Source organism: Styela clava, chromosome 3, assembly GCF_964204865.1.
Source record: "Styela clava chromosome 3, kaStyClav1.hap1.2, whole genome shotgun sequence".
Taxonomy (NCBI): Eukaryota; Metazoa; Chordata; class Ascidiacea; order Stolidobranchia; family Styelidae; genus Styela; species Styela clava.
This window is the reverse complement of record NC_135252.1, coordinates 18,331,562-18,355,958: the sequence shown is the minus strand read 5'-3', so window position 1 is coordinate 18,355,958 and position 24,397 is coordinate 18,331,562. Positions and strand designations below refer to the sequence as shown.

Genomic DNA, 24,397 nt, shown 5'->3' with positions numbered 1-24,397 from the left:
AAAAGGCCAAGAATTACTGAAAGTAAATTCTATATACTATAGCATAGGCGAGCAAGGTGCTATAAGCCTTAGTAACCTAAGGACTAATTAATACAAGAGTCAAAAAGGTTCGAGTAAAAATTCTTACCTTCAAAGGCATATTTACAATCAAATCTGTAACCAACCCATGGATTCTACGGATATAAAATTCTTCAGAACGAAAATCAGGACTGGCAATAACATTCTCCTAAAAACAAAAAAATATAAAGATGGTGAAGAATACAAACTCTATGAAACAAGAGTTAAATTTCTGTGTAATTTTAATAGTATTGCAGATATTGAGTAAATTGGAAATATTTTGCAAGGTAGCAATAATATAAGCCTGTCAGCAAATTGTGAATTATTTCATATGGCCATGAACTTTGCTGGTCTATACAGTCATAAATGTGTATTATGTCATTATGTCAAGGAATGTAAGACATAATATCCAGCGCCCCAGAAGTGCGTGTACCAATACAGAGATAACTAATTTTGTTTGCCTGATTTACATCAAGTTGTGTAAAGGGACTGAAACCTATGGGCAGGGGTATATTCACTTGGCTAACACAGACAGTCCCCTCTCGTATTAGAACTAAACTAAAATAAGGAAAATCGGAATAAAATTATGGCCTTATCCTAACCTGGTACATATACTACGGGAGTATCAAATATCCTGTATTTATTTCAAAACTCACATCATCAGACCAAGTTTTAATTCGAGTAGAATATGGAAACTCAATTGTGAATTATCTCATATTATGGCCATAAACTTTTACTGGCCCGGTATGTTATTATGTGATTTGCATTGATGAGTACCGCGAAATAAACCACACAATCTATTTCATTCATTTATTTTAAAACGTACATCGTCAAAACAAAATGTAAATTATGTAGAATATAAACCACTCCTTAGCAATAACATTGTTTTTATCGATTACTTATGCTACGAAAGAAAAGTTAATCGTAAAATTTGGTTGCAATTTGGTTGCGTTGACAATACATTAGTATTTGAATATCAGAACAGTTTGATATTTTACATGTAGCTGTAATTATTCACAATTATAAAATATTGAATAATGAAATTTATGGATGAGAATAACAGGAAATAATCGAAACTATGAATGAAAATAAAAGAAATTAAATATTTATCTTTGTGGATTTGTTCACACCAAATTTTAATTACTGTAATACTATTTACTAGCAATGTATATTTGAATAATGAGATTCTCATGTTTTTATTTATATCATTCAAGAACATAATTCTTCATATATTTATCTTTATTTGTAATTTTAAGTGTTAAATTACATTTTTATAATTATTTGTGTTTAATTAACACAGCATGTGATTTTGATTAAGTTTGAGCTATATACTTTCGGCATAAAATAGGACCTATGTAGATAATGTTAGTAGAATATGAATCATCTTATTTAAAAAAAAAAAACTTCCGCACAGGGTTCTTTTCTAATGAACACTAATAATAAAGTTCCTGAACAAACACTGAGTTAGTAAATGAGTAACCAAACACAGGAGGTTTAGATGGGTGTAACTAACACAGTGTCATCTCATATGGTAGAAATACATCAAGAATTTATCAGTCAGCAATTCAGGAGTAGTTACTATAAATATAGAATATAGATACAAATTGGAAAATTATCATAGTTCATTTAGAATTTTGAAGTCTAGCATATTGAATTGGGTTCCTTGAATACTCCTAAATATTTGAATAAACTGATACAATTGCAGCATGCAGCATTTTTAGCAATTGATATCTAAGGCTAAATATTATTAGAATAAAAATGCATAATATTATGAATTCATGATTGTATCAATTAGCCATGGAGCTAATTAAAGCATTGTTCAACATGCACCACCTCTATTGAGACTCGTAAAATATGTTTGAATAAAGTTAAACTTGGTGATACTATGAGCTATACTGTTACTATTAGTTTTAAAAAATATGATGATTTAATGAAAAGCTTTCACAGTAATATTAGTATAATAGAATTGCAATCAAAGCTAGTGTAAAATTTTACAACAGGATACAAGTCTGCATATATCTGAGAATGGCCAGGTGTTCTAGAATTTTACCTTACAATGGATTTCAATTTTAAATACCAGTATTCTGAATCTAAATTTTGATACACAAATGAATTTACATATGTTTTATTTGCCATGAAAAAGGAAAATGATTACCTGAATTATTTTGAATAAAAGCGCATAGTCAATAGTTTCACCAAAAGTCCAAAACAATGACTTGTTCTGCAATTTCTTAAGAATTATTACAACAATCATTGTTTTAAATAAAAATTAGCAATTGTTTTAGTAAAATATCAATTTTGATCATCTTAATTTCAATATAATGGGTTTTAGAGTATGATTGATTTTGAATTTGATCACATTTAACTGCAGGTATATTGTGGATATGTTATGTATTTTGCATAATTAAAAATATCGGCATTTGTTTAATATAAAGGAGTCCAACTGTGATTTAATTAAACAGAAATTAAAAATTGGTATAGATAAACAAAGTAATTCAGATCAAACTAAGACCACAGAAAAAAATATGTTCGAATCATACTTGACAAGGCCCACAATGTATTGTTTCAAGATATCAAATAAGAAGGCAGGGATTTAAAGGACAGATATTGTATTACAATGACTGAGTACGAAAGAATAATATAGGTTTTAAAAAGAGAAAGTAACCTCCCATATAACAAAGCAAAGAGTAGCATAAACAGGAAATGTTTCTGATTAACCTATCAGAGATTGTATTTACCTAAAATAAGTTTAAAACCAGAAACAGAATATGAATTTTTATTCAAGTATGTACACCAAATCTGAGTCAGGATTGGCAATGTTTATTGCTATTGTGTCACAAATGAGTCGTTGTGTTTTCATTTAAGGTGGCTTACTTAGTTCAGAACCAGGTGGATCCCCATGTCTATAATATCATAATTGAGAGTGTGTATAAAAAAAGAAAAAGCTTAGCCCTTTTGTATCTTACATATTAAAATCTGTGCCCGTACCTGTTTGAAATGTCATTTGTAAAGAGATCTACCACAGAAAATTACTAATAAACATAAGTTCTAAAATCTGAGACAATATTTTTGCTAAATTCGCAGGAGTGTTATTAGATTATTGTTAAATAGCAATCTTGCAACGTAACACGACATATAAGAAGATTTCAAGCAAAGATGAAGTATACGTTTGGATATTTGAAGTCTATAAGGTAACGCATCTAAAACTAAGTTACAAATAAGTATATCCAAATAATTACCGGGTATACATTACAGGATTCTAACTTGCAATTAATATGAATTGATAGGATGAGTATAATACCATTTAGCAGTAAAATAAACACGTTTAATGGCATTGAGTTTTCAATTACCAATATAAATTTGGAATAGTTAGATTGTTGATAATTAATTGATTTAATTGAAATCAAACTTTTATCTAGATTGTCCAATTCCAATTTAAATGACTTAGCATAAATTCGACAACAAGTATTATGATTACGATTGGTTTTAGATTAACTTTTTTTTTATTAATTTCTAACTCCTAGCTGTAACTTCCAAACTTTTCATTATTATAAAGTACGATTAAATAATATACCGGTAATATATAAGACCAAGGACTGTCATAAATTAATCATCGTAAATGTATCCTAATATGATAGAGAAAACATTCAGGTATAGGGTATATAAAAATATTTCATATTAAATTTCAGAATTTTTCAATGTTTCAGGGGTCAAACATTGGATGTAACATGTCGCCCAGAATACGCGATTGTTTTGTTCGCAATATTGGACTTGCTGTTTTGTGTTCCCGCTACTGCATATCAGATCATCATCAACACATTCAGTGAGGAAACATGGAAAGAATCGCACAGGTAAAGAAATTTACATGAATGCATTGTTAAAACAAAATGTTTTTATATTGACTAAATTAAAAATTCTACAATAAACTGGGATCTTCCTTGTTAGCAACTTGCTTTTGGCTTGCTGCATTTTCAATAAACCATGTCTACACAAGGCTACAAATGTGAATAATAAAAATATATCACATACATTATATTTGAGGCAAACAAATATAAAAGGCTCAATCATAAAGGACGAAAAGCCATTTCTAATTACAGCATAGTGAAAATTTTGGACTTGACCACCTTGAAAACATTTTAAGCAAGTTTTTTTAATAAGATCTCATTACCTAATATAATAGTTATAATAAATTGAACATTTATTCTTTCAGTGAACTGTACACTGTAACAATCGTTCATATGGTGCTCACTGTAATATTAGGAATTACAGCAATCGGATTTTCGGTGAGAATTTTTTTAAAACGACTCAAAAATAAAAGAAAAAATACTAGAACTTGATACGATTGCATAATCTTATGCAATAAGTTTTATAAGTAGGGTAGGCCTACTGTAATTATTGTTAAAAACGATTCCTTTCATAAGTTAATTTGATATAATTATAGCGTAATTGCAAACCAAAACCAGAAAAGTCCTGAAATCTCACTTGCACCATGTTAAAATAAAAACGTAAAAATAGCCGTACATAGAATAATAATTCAGGAACATTTAAAGACAGAAACTTTAAAAGTCCTAAGAGCAAGTGTTTACTAGTCTTCATAAAATAAAATAAAAAATTTTTTACACTGTATTTACAATTCGAGACTTTTACAATTCAATAATCTACAGTCAATTATGGATCCAAGCTATTATTACCGTAAATACAAATCAGCAACAAGAAAGTAAGATTATTATATCTCATATTTTTCATTCAGAGATGTAATCCAAAAGTACAAACAGGACTGACAATCACACAAAGAATAACAAGCATCATGTTGTTATATTTGATGAAGAATGAAAATTTTGAAACTTTCTTTTCAATAACAATATGGTCAGTACATAATTGCTCAAGGATATTTCTGAGAGAATTTAATTAATTATTGATATTGGTAACTTCATACACTGAATACTTCCAAGTTTTAATAAAGAAAGATATTAGTGTATGTTGTATAGCATATCTATACTACTTTACATAGTATGAAACCAGGTGAATACCTTCAAAATAAAAACAGAACAATGGCGAATTACATAACAAAACCCTATTGAAGTAAATTATGACTGATATATCAATATCTGATATTTTGCAGAAGTTGAGTTAAACTCATGAAAACAAGTTTTAAATGTAGGTGTTACATCACAGTACAAAATGGAAAAACAAACCCCAGGATTTCGAAACTCAAACAAAATATGATTAAACAACCATATAGCTTATTAATAATAATAAGTATGCAATCTTAACACTATTAGAATAAATTTTCGAAACAAATCCTCTTTTTTGTGAACAGGCTGGCAACATCATTTGGAATCACGCAAGTAATAAGTGAAGCAGTCTCATTGTCAGTAAACGATACATCAAAGGTAAATCAATTATAATCAGCTTCATACTTTGCCAAAAAAAGATTTTATATTCTCTGCCATGTCAAAGCTGGTAATATACAGTGACTGGGCGCTCCAAAGGTGCGTGTACCAATATAGAAGTAACTAATTTTGTTTGATACTTTACATCAAGTTGTGTAAAGGGACTGAAACCTATGGGCCGGGGATATTCACTTGGCTAACACACACAGTCCCCGAACTCGTAATAGAACTAAAATGGGGAAAATCGGAATAAAATTATGGCCTAACCCTAACCTGGTACACATACTATGGGAGTACCAGTGACTGTATTCAAAATTTTGAGAACGGGTTCTCTTTTGTATCGAAATCCCTAATAACAGGTTCCCACATCTCAAAAAATACGTAGAACTTTCAAAAAACATGACAGGCTTTAATAAGAAATGTACAAGAATGTAACAAAACATTGTGGTTGTCTCTACGTAATCTACATTAGCATGGCCCGCTTTACTTGCATCTAATACACAATTTTCCAAATGCTAAATTTAACATTAATTAATCACCAGATGCAGGTCACCAATTTGTTGTGGCCGCCTAACATCTAAAACATCAAAACTAATCACAATCTCAACAAAAATTCCTTGAAATATTTTTCAGCTTAAACATCAAAATTTGATTTTAGTTTGGCTGTGACAGCATCAGGCGGGCCAGGTTGATTTACCCAACGGGCCGGATTTGGCCCGAAGGCCATAGTTTGCCCATGTCAGATTAGAAACAAGAAAAAGTTCGCTGAATATCTCGAAATTTCAAGAACGTACAAGTCTGTGCAGACCCCAGCAGTGGTTATTTGCTGGTTGGAATATTTTTCTGGAATTGCAGAAATAAAATTCTCCTTTTTTTTTATCTTAGATGACAGAAAGATCCAGATTACAGATGTTTGCTATGACATGGATACCTGCTTCAATAATAACAATGATCACAACGATTGCCGCCAATTTTTTGGGAGATGAAAATCTTGATCTGAGATATTTCATTTTGTAAGTCAACAACAATATAATATCTAAATAATGAGTCATCTTGAATATTATTCACTACTAGTACTAAGTAGAAGAAAAGGGCCATTTAAAGGCAGATGGGTGAATGCGAAAAGTCAAATATTCAAAATGAAGAAATTTTGCTACTCTCGAAGTATGGGAACCAAGATGACGTACAACGGAACTCTAGTTTGTGTAACAGGTTAGGTTTAGGCTACAATTTTATTCCAATTTTCCTTATTTTAGTTCCATTACGAGTATGGGGACTAGCCAAGCGACTGCCAAAGTATTTGTACCTGATATAATGGCCTAACCCTAACCCAGTACACATTCTATGTTCCGATGTCTGCCATCTTGACTCACATACTTAGGAAGTACCGAAATTTTGATTAGGAATAAGCTTAGAACTTAGAAGCATCCTTGTATTTTTTCTTAATTGCTAAATAATTTTATTTAGATACACATTGGGAATGGAACTTCTGATAACAATTTCATACTACACTCAAGTAATAAGTATGGTAAGGAATTTAAATCCTATATTAAAATGAACTACCTGTACTACTAATTCTCTCGTACAAATCAAGTGTCTCTTGATAAAACATTATTTGTTTAATATATTGAGCTTTTTATAAAACTGGAATGATACATTACAAGTCCATGAATCTGAAACAAATAACTGGTTTGATATTTCCATACCCGACATGTACAAGTAACAGGCTGAGGTAGTGTTTCGCCTTATGATTAATAAGTCTTTTATATTAGCTTTCCTCTCCGCAATATAAATAGGAAAATCCTACATGGTCACATTTGTAGAATAAATGTCGACAAATTAATTATATGATTCCCAAATAAAAAATCTCTCAAAAATTTTTGCTTGCCTTCAAGTTACCTCTATCAATTCACAACAAAACCGTTTGTATCTAAGCGGTCTTGTCTGATGCCAGTTTGTCAAATTAAAATGATGATCACATTTCTGCTATAGAATTAATCTGTACCAATGTATACACTGTATATAGTCAATATTAGAAATGAATTAAGGCAACGAAACTTTGGTTTTCAGGCAAGTAATAGAAAAGATGGCAACAATGATGAAAAAAATAACAACAGAAAAGATTTCGAAATGATTAGTATTGAAAAATACGAAGACAACTCAGTTATTGCACAAAACATTGTTTGAGAATTCACTTCTCTGTGACCCACAAAGGAAATGCATGATGGATCATCACAGTACAAGTAAAAAAAAAATCCAATCAGATAGTTTACCACTAGTAAATATGATCATTGTCAAATTTCCTCACAAAAATACCAATAAAGTGTAGACCAAAGCTAAAGACATGACATGAGCAAAGTAAAAAGTAAAAATTTCATATTTCTCTTGAAAATTCTGAATTTGAATATATCCATGACAAAGTCCATATCTGGTTATTAATGTGAACTGAGATATCTACGAGTATTTCTATTCCAAATAATGAAGTATATACACCTGTTAAATGTTACTATACCTAACGTTGACTGCTATTCAGGCGTGATGCCACCATATTATTGGAAAAGAGGACCTCAACTTACTGCCAGAAACCTATCACCGCTTGCGTCTGTTTATGACAATGTTTATGTACATTTTGTGTTATTTCGTTTCATTCCTGATTTGTTTTTATTTTAAAATATTTTCACTATGTATTACCGGTACTGTACGATTCAATATTAACAGAATTTAAGAGCAATTTGGTAAAACGCTTGCATTTATTAGGAGATTTGATGTGATGTATAAATTATCCATGAGTTCAGGAAAATAAGCAATTTTCAGTCTATATTATGCTTCCTATTGACCTACAGTAAAATCTGAAACATAATCTTTGCATACCTATAAGAAAAAGGCCAAGAATTGCCACAACTGTATTTGCACCCCACAAAATAAAAATTTGTAAATTTGTATTGTGAAGTTTTTCTATGGCAGATAACTGTCTCTTAATGCTTTACCAAACAAAAAAGCACAATTTTGATCAAAGAGTTTGAATTTTTAAAAAAAAATTATTATTCTAAATCAATTGTAATTTTATCATCAACGTTCTTCAGTATTGCTTTTTCTACTGCAATATATACTATTATAGCGGAACAAACTTGTGTTTCTGCATAATGTGATGGAAGAAAAATTGAGCATACAGATTATTCAAAGAGTGTTTTCTAATCGTGGTCAGTCATTATGACAAGAGGCCATGGTTCCGCCATACAATTATACCGTCCTTAGCATCCTATCAGTTTTACTCTTTCCCAGAATAAATATGGAAATCCTATCCTATGGGGGCTATAGCAGTGGTTCTTAAAGTATGGGTCGCGACCAGGGATGGCCAATACCGAATAGTTCACTATTTCGAATACATTCAAATCATTATTTCCGAATATGAAATTTCGAATACATTCAAAAATAAATTCGAGTAAAAAGCATATTTTAGGGCATGAATCAACTGCATACAATAAACAATGGAATAACTGTTATCTACAACCTGCCTATTTACCAGACATTTTATGTCCGCAGATTGCCTGATATTTCAGAGTAGTATTGCTTTTCATATTTCAGTAACAAAACTTTCAGTACAAAACTTCGAATCAAGAATCAATTATAATGGGTAGTTTTCCACACATTTTATGTCCACAGATTACTGTGATATTTTAATATATATACGATAGCAATGCTTTTATTTTTTTCGTAAGTTGACGCAATCACGGGTTATGTTAAACAGAATTAAATTAAAACGGCAAGGCATTTTAATTGCTGGTATCTAAATATTTTGCGCAACAGAAAATGATCCTAGTAAAAAGTCGATACTTCTAACTATCATTATCAAAATCGGTTGCCGAAAAGCAAAAAAAGTATAAACTATATTTTCTAATAATTCCGACTAATTTATTGGGTGTTGTAACAATTATGGCTTTAAATAATTTTAAATTTTTCGCCGTGAAGGAAATCAATGTATTAATTAGAACCTTGCAAGATAATAGCGGCAATGCCAATCATGCAACAGTATGAGGCGCACGCTCGCACAGAATATCACAAATAATTAAAGTGCCAATTCTATTTCATCGTGATTACAATACGTTACAAAGCGCCAAAAATCGTATGAAGATTTCACTTAGAAGTAAAACACCTCGCTGACGGCGAAGAGTGGCTACTATTCGGAATTATTCGAAAATCAGCCAAAAAGGTATTCGAATACTTTGATATTCGAATGTTTTCGAATATTCAATTTGTTTTGGACAACCCTGGTCGCGACCCAAACATGGGTCGCGGAAGGTTTAAAAGTGGGTCGCGACAAGGTCGTCAATGCAAGGGCAATCTAAGAGGAAAAGGACGAACTTTCAGCTTTCCCAATGTTTCAATTTAGCTTCTAAACTCTGATATTTAAAAATAATGGAATATAAAGTTTCATTCACGGAAAGAACTGTCTTGAGCTCATTGTTACATCACAATTCTGATATGCCAGTCACGTCGCTTGTCGTTGTGTTGACCTCGCGGAATGTCGTCTTAGTGGATTAAAATAACTAAAAACGGGTGTCTTTTTGGTAATGTAAATTGTAATAGACGACGCAATGAAAAAGATCGCATCTCAACATTAAATTATTCAATATCTACAGAAAATGTGACTTCATCTCTAGTCATCATTTACCGCGAACGAAGCAGTGTGTGCACATTTGATTACAATTCGCGACAAGGCACTACTTGTTCGAGCGAGGATTTTTGGCACTGACGGTTATTAAAACTAAGCTCGCAATCGCATCGATTCCCGTGACAACTTGCGTATTGCGCTCAGTAAAATAGAGCTGTGTATTGAATATATAATGAAAAGGAAATTTCAGTTTCATCAATCTCACTGAGTCAATGGACTGTTTCTAATAAATAGTTGTCTGTATTTGAGTCAAACTGTACTGACATTAAAAACACATTTTGCGTTATTTAGGATTGGGTCGCGAGTATTCGTGAAACTCAGATTTGGGTCGCACTCAAAAAAGTTTAAGAACCACTGGCCTATAGGCTATAGGCTCTTACCTTGAGAAATTGGAATACTTTTCCACCTAGTGCAAATTCCAACATCATTTCATCTTGTTCCAAAGCATCAGTGAATCCAGTAGAATTGAAAGTATCAGGCATATTTTCCAAAACTGCCATTGGTATCTGAGCTAAAGCACGTAATGCAAGAGACCATGCAAGTTGAATGCAAGCTTTGATGCCCGGGATTTTCCACTCACTGCAAATGTGAATAATCATGTTAATATAGTCAAGAACTCAAAAAGTGAAGGCCAATTTTAAACTGTGCAAATTAACAAGAGGATTCATTTTAGAATTAGATTTATCGCATGCTCCATACTGATAACAACTCAATTTTTCTCATTTGAGCTAGGTAGTTTCCTCTTGTTACTCGAAAGGTGATGTGGAACCTGTGGGCCGCGGGCCAAGAAAAATTTTGCGCCCCGCGGAGAAATGCAAATTTTGGATGATACACGACCCACGAAACGAGTTTTTACTTTGGTAATTCCAATAGGCCTATCCAATATTTTGTGCTTGCAACTACTAGCAAGCCTGTGCTAATTAAATAAAGGTGAGGCCGGCAGTTTTAGCCAGTTATTTCTATCTGACCCTTCTTGTAATAAAAGTTGCACATCCATGAATTAATCTGTGGAGCAAGTCGAAAATGTTGGAAATTTTACTTACTCTCTTTTCATTATTTTCTTGTGAACATTCTGAACAAAATCTTTCTCAGCAATCAAAGGATGATTCAGCAGAAGTTCTAATCCTTGAAATATATAAATTACGAAAATATTATCTGATATACAGCGACTAAATGTGATGGTATATAAAACAGATAAAAGATGCTAATTCAATTTTAAATCCATTAACCCAAATTGTGTGCAATAGGTCTAAAACTGGATGTTTACTTTCATAGAACTTGAAATTTGGCACGGTCCATAATTTAGTTGCATTTTTAATGTGAATCTTTGTGAAATTTTGTCTAAAACATTATATCCAATTAACCAACTCTATCCGATTCTCAACAATTTTAATCTAGCAATAGATGGGATATTTAATTAGGATATTTAATTAATAAATAACATTTTTAGTTCATTTCATTTCAACCTATATCAAAAGATGTTGTATGTTTGCAGTGTGTGAAATCCCATTTATCATGCATTCTAAGTTCCACATACTGGTAATGAGCATTCCGCAGGTAACCTTCTATCAATCTTTGAAAAACCCAAGGCGCTCCAGAAGTATGTGTACCAATATGGAGGTCACCAATTTCGTTCACCTATTTTACATCAAGTTGTGTAAAAGGGACTGAAACCTATGGGCAGGGGGTATATTCACTTGGCTAAAACAAACAGGTCAACATGTAATAGAACTACAATAGGGAAAATCAGGATAAAAATATGGCCTAACCCTAGCTTGGTACACACAATACATAAGTACAAAATTTAGAAAACAAATTTTTCTAATCATACTCATACCTCTGTCATCTTGTTCTATGGGAATGTCCTGTGGCAAAGTGAAGGCATAGAACACAGTATGAAGCAGAGACAAAATATCAAAAGATAATCTTCCATCTGATGATGCTTCTACATTTTTTTCAAGATGATCCAGAATAGATAAAGTATCTTTCAAAGAAAGCTTTGATTGGCCGGCGTAGTTGAATAAACTCTCTGCTAAATCGTTCCTGACACAAGTGATCAAGTCTCGCACCTAAAGAGATAGATGGAAAAATATTGCGATAACCATCCTGCAATGTCAGAACAATGTCCTATTTTGAATGCAATGTTCAGCATCTTATTAAGCTAGATATTATACATGTAGTATTCTTTTTTCTAAAACTAAGGATTGTAACCGAAAATGAAAAAAGCGAAACGGTCTGGCCTTGTCAGAATTAGGTTCCTGTACATCTAGAAAGAAACGCTTTGATATACCTGTTGAATTTCCGGTATTCGACCGGAAATGAACAAATTAATAAAAGCATGTTGAATTTCAATACTCAGGATAGAAATAACAGTTATTCCATTGTTTATTGTAAGCAAATTACCTCATACTGGTATTGGCCATACCAAAATTTAAGGTCCAGACTGATTGTTGAAGGGAACAAAAAGTCAATAAGCAACCTTCGGATGTGGCTATTATTACTTATCGATGTCTTCATAAAAGTATTTCCTCGAGTAGTATTTCGACGACGACATGGGGCGTTGGCTATTGTTTCCTACATTTTTGATATTGGCTGAAAACTATTCAAAACAATCCAGTTTGGGTTTGCAGATATTTTCGAATCAAAACCGCAGTTTCTGTTTTGGGGGATCCCCTAACTTTTGATCGACAAGTCTTCGATCTCTGACCGATATTCTCGTTTGTCTAGTCTAGTAGATTTCCTATTCTAGTATTGCTAACGTGTATTTGTCAATATAGAGGTTTAGATTCTCACTTGTTTCCTATGCTTAACTCCTCCTAAACCTCTTTGCTTTGACAATGTTTCAATTTCTTTGTCAACCTGAATTTCATCCAACAGTTTCAATACTTGTTTGGTCAAACCATTCTCCAGAAGTTCGTCTGTGAATGCTGTTGCAGCTTCGACCATTTCATCACTGTATAAAATTAAGAGTTGGTTATTATTATATGTCAGAATAAAAAAAATCTTACAAAGACTTTGTTAAAAAATATTTCTCCTCATTTGAATGTAAATTTGCGAAACCCCAGGACTGTAAGCACAGTTCTGATTCCAAGACGTCCAGACATTCGTTTCAATGAAACAAACCCTATTTGTTTCTAAAACGAGTGCATCTGGCATTACGACAGATGCATCAGATCGCCAAGCTTGTGTCGGTAATAATTCAAATCAATTGCAATGAGAATCTGCGGTTCTGTGACCAAAACTTTAGTTTAGTTGAAATAAGCTCCATTTAACACCAGGAAAATTAGATATCAAATCTTTGTTAAGCATTATTATACTTAAGAGTAATGTTTCATTAAGGCTGCTAAATTGATTTGATTATTGCTTAATTCATAAGAATTTAGACTTATTAAACACAATTCAATAATGATATCCCACAAAAGTGTGCTTCCAAATATTCAGGTATAATTTAGCTGTAGAAGATGAATATATTTAGATGTTACAATTCTCATTTTTGTCAAATTGCATAAATTTTGATAAATGCAAGGCTTCTCTTGATTTAATGGAAAATATTGAAATAGAAAAATGGAATTGAAAACAATAATGAATTCTACAGTACCAAAACTATTCTTGAACACAAAAATATTTTACTTGGCAAATAAAAGAAAATAATCGAATATAAGTAGTGTTAAATAAAAAATGCAGAAAAATGTCAAAATATGAAATAATTACATATCAATATCAAATTATAACAAAAAATACAAAAAAACAAAATTATGGGCCTGTAATAATAAATATATATAAAAGATAACAATAATTTTATCCAGATTCTGCAATGTTTCGATGACAACACGAGAGGATGAGCTATAAAGTGATGGATGAAATATTCGAAATAAAAAACAGAGGTACAAATTCCAATCCCAATCACCTGACTTCCAAAGTCCAAGTTTGTCCTTTTCTGCATTGCATGAGAGTTTTTAACGAACTTGTCAAACATTTTCTTCCATCCCAGTACAACAGAACACCGACCAATCCTCGTGTTAATTGTGGATAGTGAGGTTGTTGCCTCTCACCTATGTTAATTAGAAAAAATAGTAATCCAAAATTCAGAATAAAATTGAATTGTTCAAAACATTTATCACAGCGTACATTCCACTTGAAGTTGTTCACTTTATTTACATCTGTAAACTTATCACTGGCATTACCTTGCACACAGATGCTAATAATGTACAACTTATTGAGAATATTCTTGATATTGCTTTTCTGAAAAAGTTTGACTTTGGTTGGGCTAGGCAGAACTTAACAGAATAATATTTGTAAGTGTGAAGACTTCTGAACCACAAGAATTTTACTTTTTAAAAACAATATCTTTGCAGCGTTTGTAGAGCATATGGATCTACTAACACTGAGGCGTAGAGAAAGGGGTAATCGGTCGAAGGTTACCATTTTAATCCAAAATACCAAATAACTATTTGAATGGTTAAATCCAACCTTTATCAGTTTTAAACTTCGAATGAATTATAGATTTTTTTACTGGGGAAGGGAACTCGCGGGGAACCAAAGCTGGTTACCATGCAGCGACACCCAAGGTTCAAATATCTACGGTAATTTGAAAAATTAAAATTTTAGAGTTAGGAAACTACTGTTTTTAATGGTGAGTACCGTACGAATCGTTGACTAACGAATCGTCTAACATCGATTAATACAGATAGTTAATTTCTTGAATGTTTTCTCAACAAGTTGACTATTAGAATAAATGTTTGTACCTTGTTTTACAAATATAGGCAATGCTATTAACAAATACATTGATTTATACAACCTTACCTTCCAATAATAACTCAACGGCAGAAAACTCATTCAAATTGAACAAATCACTGACAATAAGAGATTCATCTATAAAATCTTGAGAGAATGTCTGCGGCGAACTTTCTCCTTTGAGACTCAAACCTTCGTTCACTGCATTTTGTACTTTGGTCCGATGCTCAGCATTTTTCACCTGTTAAAAATAGAAGTATATTATGATAATATATTATGAGTGGTCGCTAGAAAAACAGAAAATTTGTCAAACAGCTGTTTATTTTGCACAGAATACCTTTTTTGAGGTATATATAGAATCAAATTGAGTCAAATAGAAAATATATCAACCTATAACCAAAAATAAATAAAAACGTTTCGAAAAAGGAAAGGAGTAAGCAAGCATTTTATTTGAGATCTCATCTGATCTGACCTTCCAATTTTTTGCTTGTCTAGCGACTACCCTACTTACAATTGAAGTTTTACTACAGCATATCCAAGTATTGAAGCATTGCAATATCCAGATATCTGATGGCTGAATAATATCTTGTTACAGTATGAAAGGATTAAGGCAGAGGTCGGGAACCCATGGCTCGCGAGCCATATATGGCTCTTTTGGTGGCGGCTTATGGCTTCCAGAAAAATCTAATATTCTGAGGCTAAGCTTACTATTGTAACGAGATTTCAAACTCTTTTATAGACAAATTTGCCAATAAGTTTGAGAACGCGTGCCCAGCGCATGTCTATGTTTTGTAAGAGAATTACCAGACAGGCATTGTGACCAAATTATGTGATTCTGGAACATATATTGTGACATCACAAATCGGTAGTCTCGGAGCAATAGAAAAAAGCTTTTTGTCCATTTTTACGTACTAGTTACAGTTACAGTATTTGTCATATTTAGATCAGACTAGCAAAGCTAGTTTTTAAAATACTACGAAGATGCCTAAACGAAAGAAGGGTGATGAGTATCATAGATTTTAACTTGTGCTCATGTGAGCAGCCGTTCAAGGCCCTCAGCGTCAACATGCAGCATCAGAAGTCACAATAAATGTATATGACATTGTATGTGTTGACTTTTGAGTAAAAATCAGGCCTGATTAAGTGAAGAAATGCTATATGACTCGCACAGAGATACAATCGAAAATATCTACCTTTTATGGCTCTCTTGACCAAAAAGGTTCCAGACTCCTGGATTAAGGGAATATAGTCAAAAACAGTGGTTTTAAACCTTTTTGGTGGAGCAAAACCATGACAGCTTGAAGAACTCCTGTGCATTTGCATATATGTCATCATACACTAGACTAGGCAAATCAAAAAATTTAGATTAACGGTTTAATGTGATTGTCTTCAAAGGCATAAGCGTAATAGTGGAACACACATATTAAACCTGTGTATTTGATTATATTTGAACAACATTCAGATAAACGTTACATATGCATGTGATTATATCTAGATATGGACTCTTGGATTCAAATGTAAACTTGGGTAACCCCAAACTGTCTGGCTGCAATGCTGTACTGGCAGTATGGCACTGTTCTCCGATTCCAGGATTTCTCAACATTTGGTTCAATGAAACAGGCTTTATTTGTCTATGAAACATGGCCGTATGACACGATGACAGATGTGTCAAATCGCGAAAGATTGTCTTGGTAATAGTAATTCAAATAACCGTGATAAATTAGATTTTTTTTTCAAGGTAAACAATGGCTGAATGATCAGATGGTTCATTATGCAATGCCAGTTTGCCCGTTTGATTCCATACAGTACGACTGTACGGAGGCCCAGAACATTTCGCAAGGGAGGGTTTGCACTCACTTTTATAGTTATTGTCTTATAATGTCTGAATGTGGGGGATATTCTTGAAATTGGACAACTGCAAACTGCAACTGCTGAAACTGTGTCATACTGAATAGAAGAAGCATGGTTGGAAACCACTAGTCTATAGAGCTTCGAGATCAAAATACCAATAACAGATGCTTACAGGGTTTTTAAGCAGGCTTAAGAAGTCAGGTCTGTGGCGTCGAAGAAGAGCTTTGAAATGATGAATCGATCCACTTTTTCTGAGAACGATTTCTTGAACAGTTGACCACAGCTCTTTAAACGGAGCCCACCTCTCCATCATCACACCCGGTCCTCGTTAAATGAAATACCTACAGACCTAATAATATATTATAGTTCTGTAGTTATGAAACCTCACAGAAATCCAATCTCTAGAACTCGGAATGCTGAAATGGCACGAACTACAAAAGTGCAGTACGCTCCCGCCACAATATAGTGGCATTTAGACGGTGCCAATGGTTTGCAGTTCGTGCCACCACATTAAAATTCGGTTCTGATCTTGCTCAAGCATTTCCAGTGAAAAAACGGAAATGCGGAAAAAAAGCTTGGGATTGTCTGGCAACAAATTTCAATCTTACGAGTAGCGACTATTGAAAGAGTTAATTGAAATTTTGCATCATGCACTAAAAGTTATCGGATTGTCGCTTGTATCCTCATTTTATCCACATGCAAAATTTAAAACCATTATCACTAACAACGGATATTTATTTATAGTTGCGTTTCGCTTGTTGGACACGAAGTGGACATAACGATCGTTTCAATATTATGTTGTTGTTGTTGTTGTTGTTCTTGTTCTTTGACACGTTTTTAAAAAGTCGCTTTTCTCTTCGAATACTGGACCAATTGCTTTGAAATTTTCAGTGGTTAAAGATTAATTTTTTCGCTAGAAGGCTATTACTTTTATTTATTTCAAAATTTTGCGTGAATTCTATGAAATTTGATATTTCGTCTAAAATTTTGCTGCATTATTTTTTATCCATGGGAACACGGATTTTAGTCAGTGTCATGACTGGCTGTACGTTTTGATTCTGCAAAATTCTTGCTACTGGAAATTCAGAACTTTTTTGAGGGTACCGGTAGCGTCAAAGGTACCGGTAAGGACTGATTCGCTCTGGTCTAACGTGTCCATATATTTGTGCGTAGCTCTCTTGTCTTACTATATAATATAATAATAATATTATAGTATACAAAACCCCTATAAAAGGTAGCATAGCGTTTAGTAATCCTAGTAACAGTGGTACTGTTTTTATCGATAAATATTATTATATAATATATATTTGCATTATATTTGTTTTATTGTAGTAAACTTTTGACCTGACAACAGACAAAACGAAAAGATAAAATATAATCTGTTACACACAACAAATTGCACGAATCGAGATTGTTATAGATGTATTTTGTTGTTGAATTAGCATCCAAGGCTATTCTTGTACATTATCGCACCATATGTTAGAAATCTAAAAAAATCTTGCAACTGAATGTTAGGCTTATTTCAAATGACCCATGACCTAATTAAAGCAGAAAGAATAGTAGTAAATAAAATACCACAGACTGCGATATCAGCAACGCGGGTAGCAATGCTTACAAAATTTTGCTCCGTGTAGGGTGTAGATTGTGAAATCGATTTCGAGGAAGTCTTTCGGCAACTTAACAAATTTCTAATAGTGTCATTTCTTCAAACAAGCATGCTTTTATTTTACTCTTTTATCTAAAATTTGATTTTAGTTTTTTTTTTAAATTCACCATTTTTATTCAAATTATTTATTTGCCCTTTTCGCTTCGGTAGTAAAACATGATGACAGATTCACCGACAATTAACCTATTTATAACTGAAAATAAGATTTGGTTGTAGAGAAGGTATAAAACGCCACATAGAAATATAAAAATTAGCTCAGCACTTTACCACCCCAGATAGTGTCTTTAGCCCCGCTCGTGTCGTTTGTTTCAAGCATTCCGATCATACGCTTATCGTATTTAAAACAGCAAAATGCTTCTCGATAGTCCTACAAACAAAAAAAAAATCGGAATGAAGTACAATTTTCGACCGTGACTCTAGCGACGTTACATGAACCCAAATCCATTCATGTCCGCAACAGCATATTAAACCGGAAATGTATGATTAAAATGAGAGTGAGCCATCTTCTTCATGCGTCTATTTTTGCCTTATGAGAGACAATGCAACGAATGACACGGCAGTGACGCAATTGAGAATTATCAATATAAACAAGGGTTGTGATGCTCATCCAGAATTTCATCGTGTATCCAGTGGACTAACTGTGTCAAACAGTTTGAATCAAGGTTAGCTAGGAAATATAATAAATTTTTCCTTTGAGTAACATTCCAATATTTATTTTTTTTTTTCGGAATAGTCGGCTTCTTAGATTTTGGGATTGAGTTTTCGTCGTGCAGACTTATGCGTTGTGTAACTTTCCTATTTGAAAGTAAAGACAACATGTAAACATAGACATTGAAAAAAGTTCAAAATTTACAGCCTCCACGTGGAGTTCGATTTCAAAATAATTGTCAATGTGTTCTGGAATGATTTTTATCGGTGTAACTTCAACTTTTGACGATTACAACGTGCTCCGAATCAAAGATCTTTGATCCAAATAAGATAATTCTATATCTTATTTTTTAAGATGAACAAGGCATTTTTGATTTTGCTTCTACTTGGGTTGTGTTTGATTTTGGAATCGGAAGCTGTAAGCGTCAAATAATAAGTTTGGTTTTTCTTGAAAATAATAATACAAATTAAATTATTGATTGACACTATTTTAATACAGTAATTCACTGAATACAAAATTGTTTTTGTTCGCGATAAATTTTGTCTTTGATAAATTTAAGTTGAAGCGTCTTAATACGGAACAATGATTCACTGACTAATTCTTTATTTCCACTGATTAATTTGAAGGTTGGTTAGTATTATGGCTTTATTAGGTTTTAACGTTTTATGTGATGAAAGTATTTGTGCATCTAGCTGACACGATTTTGTTGTATTTTCGATTTTGAAGTTGCTATTTTGTTGTAACTAGGCTGAAAACTGTTAGAACCCATAACAAGCAATACGTATATTTTTTTTTGGCGCTTCCGAAGTATGTGAACCAAGATGGCGCACAACCCGAACCCTAACCTGGTACACATATTATGTTCAGGTTGTGCGCCATCTTGGTGCACATACTTCGAGATGTCCCTTTTTCCTTTAAAATTTATTCACAATCAAGCATATTTTTCAAATTCACTATGTTTCCATCCAGTCCGGGCCCAGGAAAAATTCGAAGAAGATATCCAAGGCCTGGTTGGCCATGGGGACGAAGGCGTAAATTCCGAGGACGACGCTGTTACCTCAAAGGAGATGAAGAAAAAGATGAGGAACCAAGCGCCGAGCAACAACAACAGTTTGATTCCATACTTGAGCGCGCGAAAAAGTTGGATCAAAAACTTGCGGAGGGTAAAATTCTTTTAGCGCCACTGTTAACACTGTCTCTATAAGACGTTCATTACATCTGACTGTCGTGTTGTCGTTACTGTATAACAGTGGTCTGCCAATGCGCGGGCCAAATGCGGCCCGCAAACAATTTTTAGGTGGCCCCGAACGACCTCAACTTTAATGCACAAAAGGAAAAATTGCTCACAATATCATTATCTGCGCCAAATAAAAGTCGTAAAACGGCTGTTGTACGGCTTTGTTTTGTAGTAATAAGCGTAAGCGAAATCTTATTTCAGTCGTTTACTTGTCGATCTGTTAGTTGTAATTAACACAGAAATAGCAGTTGAGGGTGCGTGATAAAATGAAGTTCAATTTGGCAATTATTTACCGGCGGAAATCAATATGGTCTGCTTGTTGTCGTCAATGTGCATATTTGGCTCAGTAGTAAATAAAGTTTGCCGACCACTGTTATGAACTTCAGTGCGGCATTTTAAAATTTAGCAATTATCCAAATGTGGGAACTATCGCCTAACTCAAGACTATTGAAAAAGCTGAAAAATTATTAACATAAAAACTTGTTAGAAGTCAAATATAAAACCAATTGATTTACTTCCATATTTTCCGTCATGATGGGTAAATGGTGCGTGTGTTGGCTATATTGGCCAACGGATCAGTGCTATCGGATTTATGCCATTGATCAAGTCAGTATCAGTATCAAAATGATCAATTATGTTGCAATTCATATTGTATTTACTGGATTGGGCGGGTTATTGTCGATTTTGCATAATTATATTGATATCGCAGTTGTGGGAAATTTATCAAGCAAACCTATCGATCACTCACGGTTGTAGAAAATTGGGTGAGCTAACCGATCGTAGCACTGCAAGTTATTAGCAAAAGTGTGAAACAATAATATGTTAATGATTTTTCATTTTATTTTTCTAAAGATATCGCAGATCTGTTCAACGAGTAGAAGACAAAAAAGCAGAATCGTTTCAAGGAGATTTTCAATATTGAAACTCTTACTATTTCTCAATGCCAAGGATGAAACATTGACAATGCAAATTTCGTTCATCATGTATTAATGTTTCAACCTTGGCCTTGTGTTTTGCTGCGACAGTTTCTATCAGCTTGACAAATAAATCTCCCTATAGAATTATTGGTTAAATTTGACCTCATGAAATTAGTAGAAGTTCGCACTGGTTGAGAAATACTTAAAATATTATTGAGTGTTTTAAATGGCTCGGGGGCCAGGTAGAAAAAAAAAACTATAAATGGTAAAAAAAATAATTGTTTGTGAAATTTGAGTGACCAGCTAGCCGCTTCAGTCCTTTACAGTAATGTACTAGAAATTCAACATTGATAGATCGATTAGTCGCGGAGAAAAGTTTTCTTTCCGAAAAATTCTTAGTCAATTTTATTGTCTTATTGTTGAAAATATTTACTTCGATTATATCAATGCTTGATGGTTAGAAGCATTGGTGAGATTCAGGGGCTGGAATGTGATAATCAGAAAACCCGTTCTTGTTTTTTTTTGTGTGTGTTTGACCAGGGGTTTGCAAACTGCTGCCCGCAGGGAAAAATTGTGCGTCCCACTGAGAAGTGCGAATTTTGAATAATGTGCCGCGAAACGAGTTTTTAGTTTAGTTAATCTGGTACCTGCGAGCAATTCCAATCTTTTTCCGATGCAAAGTCTATACCAGTACCCGAGTGCCACTGTCATATTAGCAAAACTAGCATTTCAAAACTAGCTAGCAAAATCCTGCAAAATACACAATGTTATAAAATGTGTTTCTTAATGAATTCGTTTAAAGTCGGTGTGACAATAAATTTGAATAGCAATTTCTTCAGAAATATTTGCGTTTCAACCATTTCTGCAAGGACCCCCACCAATGCTGATCAATAACAAAAAGAAACAATTTTGTTATGCCTGAAAGTCTACAACTACTAGAAATTCTATCTTAAATAAAGGTACGGCCCGCGGCTTCACCCAGTTACTTGAATCTGGCCTTCCTGTAATAAAGGTTGCACACCATGCGTTAGATCAGGGCTTCCCAAACTAGGGGTCTCGGCCCCTTCCGGGGCCGGGAAACGAATTTTAAGAGCCCCAAAAAGCACACCAATTTTACACAAAGTACTATATCTATTGTGCTTTTTTCAGACTCTTGATTCCAAATACAATTAATAAAAATAGTGTAAAACAATATTTCACGATTCCGAGTGAATACATCTTCATACCCTGATTCCCCGAAAATAGGACAGCGTCTTCAATTTTCTTTCGAAAATAACACTAGGGCTTATTTTGGGGGAATGTAGAGAATAGCGATATTTTTAAATATACAAAATATGAATACGTTTTGATTAAAATAACTTCTACATATAGATTATTACCATTTAAAAAGTTGAAAAGATTTCTCGCTATCGACTATATTGGACTCGATGGTTTTCGAACTTCATTGTATTGTGACGCCTTCCAAAAATATTATGCTCAAGTTGCGACTCCCTGTGAAAATACGTATTGATTGATACCTTTCAATAAAAGACCTTTTCTGCAATGAATTTCATATAAACGAACAAACAAAACCTAACGACAGTCAGTGAAATCACATTTAATGGACCATGTCAGAAAAGCCTGCTTCATATAAATACAAAATCGCAAAGAGGATGGGAGTTCGCGACACTTTTGAGCCAAGGAAAAATAATCTTTATCCACAGAAAACCGAATATTTCAGAAACAAATCTTTTTATTATAACACCATACCAGGTAAGATCGATTTAATCTTCTTTTTTTTCAGTAAAAGTAGAAGATATGGGTTGGTTAATAGATTCGCGAATCACAAAATTTAGCGACACCCTAAAATGAAACGACGCACTTCCACGGGACTAGGTAAAAAAATTGCGCTGACCAAGTCTTTTTTAAAGGAGCGCATATATAAAATCATTTTTTATAAAGTTCAGGCTTGGTATTAGTATCGGCGAAACACGGTAGAATCATCGCGCTTGCATAGCAATGCCGGCTTTAATTGCTGTTCGCCTCGAAACATATCACATATTTTATTTATTGTAAATGTATTATTGTTTCTCCATTGTTGCAAATGACAAGTATATGGATCAAAGTCATTTTAGCGTTCGATGTTTACTTTCTGTTACGTAGGGTCTATTGTTACGTATCAGAAGAGGTAAACCCTACCTACATGCTGCAATTTCGTAGACTGCAGTTAAGTCATTTGCTGAACCGAGTTTATCGAACATGCGTGATTTTTTAACATTTTAAACAGAGATAAGAAAGGAAAATTGGTACTCCCGTAATATGTGAACCAATATGGCGGATACCGGAACGTAGTATGTGTATTGTGTATCAGGTTAGGGTTCGGCCATAAATTCAGATACAAATAGGCCTACTACGGGAGTCACTTGGCTAGTCGCCGAACTCGTGATAGAACTAAAGTAAAGAAAATTGGAATGGAATTATAGCCTCTACTCTAACCTGGTACATATACTACGTTTCGGTGTCCGCCATCTTGGTTCACATACTATGGGAGCGCTAAAAGTTAACCTTTTCCTTTATTCTTTAGGCCTACATGTTTATAAATCTCGAATGGCATAAAGTGCATATATTAACAATGAAAAAATTGTGTTTTATTTTTAGGCAGCATATTTTTCGTATAGGTGTGTTTTGCCTGATAATTTGCCTTATGGTAAGTTTGATCAATGAGAGTGAAAAATTATGGATGAGGACCATGCCGTCGGTGGCCACACATCCCAATTTATCAATTAGGCCTGCATAAACAAACACTGAGCTACAGCAGAACTTGCTATGCAGCAAAATGCATCCGCACCCATAACACTGAATAATTGAGTAACGACAACGTTAATCTGAGTAAATATGTGATTGTATTTCTTATTGAGTAGTTTCTTGTTTGGTATTATTAACGTGATTAGGGGCCGTGAAAAATTTTAAAAAATTAGAAGGGGCCGCGAGCTCAAAAGTTTGGGAAGCTCTGCGTTAGACGACAGCAGAAATTGGTGACGTGCGACGCAACTGACGATTAGCGTTATATTTCGCTTTTGGAAAGTTATGTATTAGATCATGCAAAACGTTCATATAGCTTACGTAGTGGCATACATCTTATAAAATTAAGTAATCGGTTGTTAGTAAGTTCGATATAAAAAAAACTCGTTTTTAAAATTTCGAATCACACTGGTTTGTTGTAATGTTCTGTGTAAATCAGC

At 33.4% G+C, this 24,397-nt stretch overlaps 2 protein-coding genes across 3 annotated transcripts in view; one reads left to right on the top strand and one right to left on the bottom strand.

The window, feature by feature from the left end:
- LOC120342007 (nuclear pore complex protein Nup205-like) overlaps positions 1–17,159 on the bottom strand; it is a 47,116-nt gene extending 29,957 nt beyond the window's left edge. Inside the window, exons 1-8 of the mRNA XM_039410651.2 lie at positions 16,880–17,159; positions 14,926–15,097; positions 14,030–14,174; positions 12,916–13,075; positions 11,960–12,191; positions 11,166–11,247; positions 10,503–10,701; positions 128–226 (exon numbers count right to left, since the gene is read on the bottom strand). Of these exons, the coding sequence (XP_039266585.2) occupies positions 128–226; positions 10,503–10,701; positions 11,166–11,247; positions 11,960–12,191; positions 12,916–13,075; positions 14,030–14,174; positions 14,926–15,097; positions 16,880–17,020 (1,230 nt within the window). The 5' untranslated portion in view covers positions 17,021–17,159. The remainder of the gene's footprint in view (positions 1–127; positions 227–10,502; positions 10,702–11,165; positions 11,248–11,959; positions 12,192–12,915; positions 13,076–14,029; positions 14,175–14,925; positions 15,098–16,879) is intronic.
- On the top strand, positions 3,053–8,597 carry LOC120342020 (uncharacterized). Of its 2 annotated transcripts, XR_005569462.2 has the most exons (9): positions 3,053–3,248; positions 3,765–3,908; positions 4,268–4,340; positions 4,808–4,923; positions 5,378–5,450; positions 6,336–6,463; positions 6,918–6,978; positions 7,521–7,693; positions 7,984–8,597. XR_005569462.2 is itself a non-coding variant. In XM_039410672.2 (8 exons), exons 1-8 carry the CDS (start codon positions 3,214–3,216, stop codon positions 7,635–7,637), a joined length of 747 nt encoding a protein of 248 aa, XP_039266606.2. In that variant the 5' UTR covers positions 3,053–3,213; the 3' UTR covers positions 7,638–8,596. The 2 variants fall into 2 exon arrangements, 1 of the variants encoding a protein (XP_039266606.2); XM_039410672.2 differs by having other exon boundaries at positions 7,521–8,596.
- Positions 17,160–24,397: the final 7,238 nt, after the last annotated feature.

Excerpts from the sequence above, each read along its gene's own strand:
- LOC120342020 (XM_039410672.2), top strand. The coding sequence starts at position 3,214 with ATGAAGTATACGTTTGGATATTTGAAGTCTATAAG. Across the intron at positions 5,451-6,335 it reads CAGTAAACGATACATCAAAG|ATGACAGAAAGATCCAGATT; the intron begins GTAAATCAATTA and ends TTTTTATCTTAG. Across the intron at positions 6,979-7,520 it reads ACACTCAAGTAATAAGTATG|GCAAGTAATAGAAAAGATGG; the intron begins GTAAGGAATTTA and ends TTTGGTTTTCAG.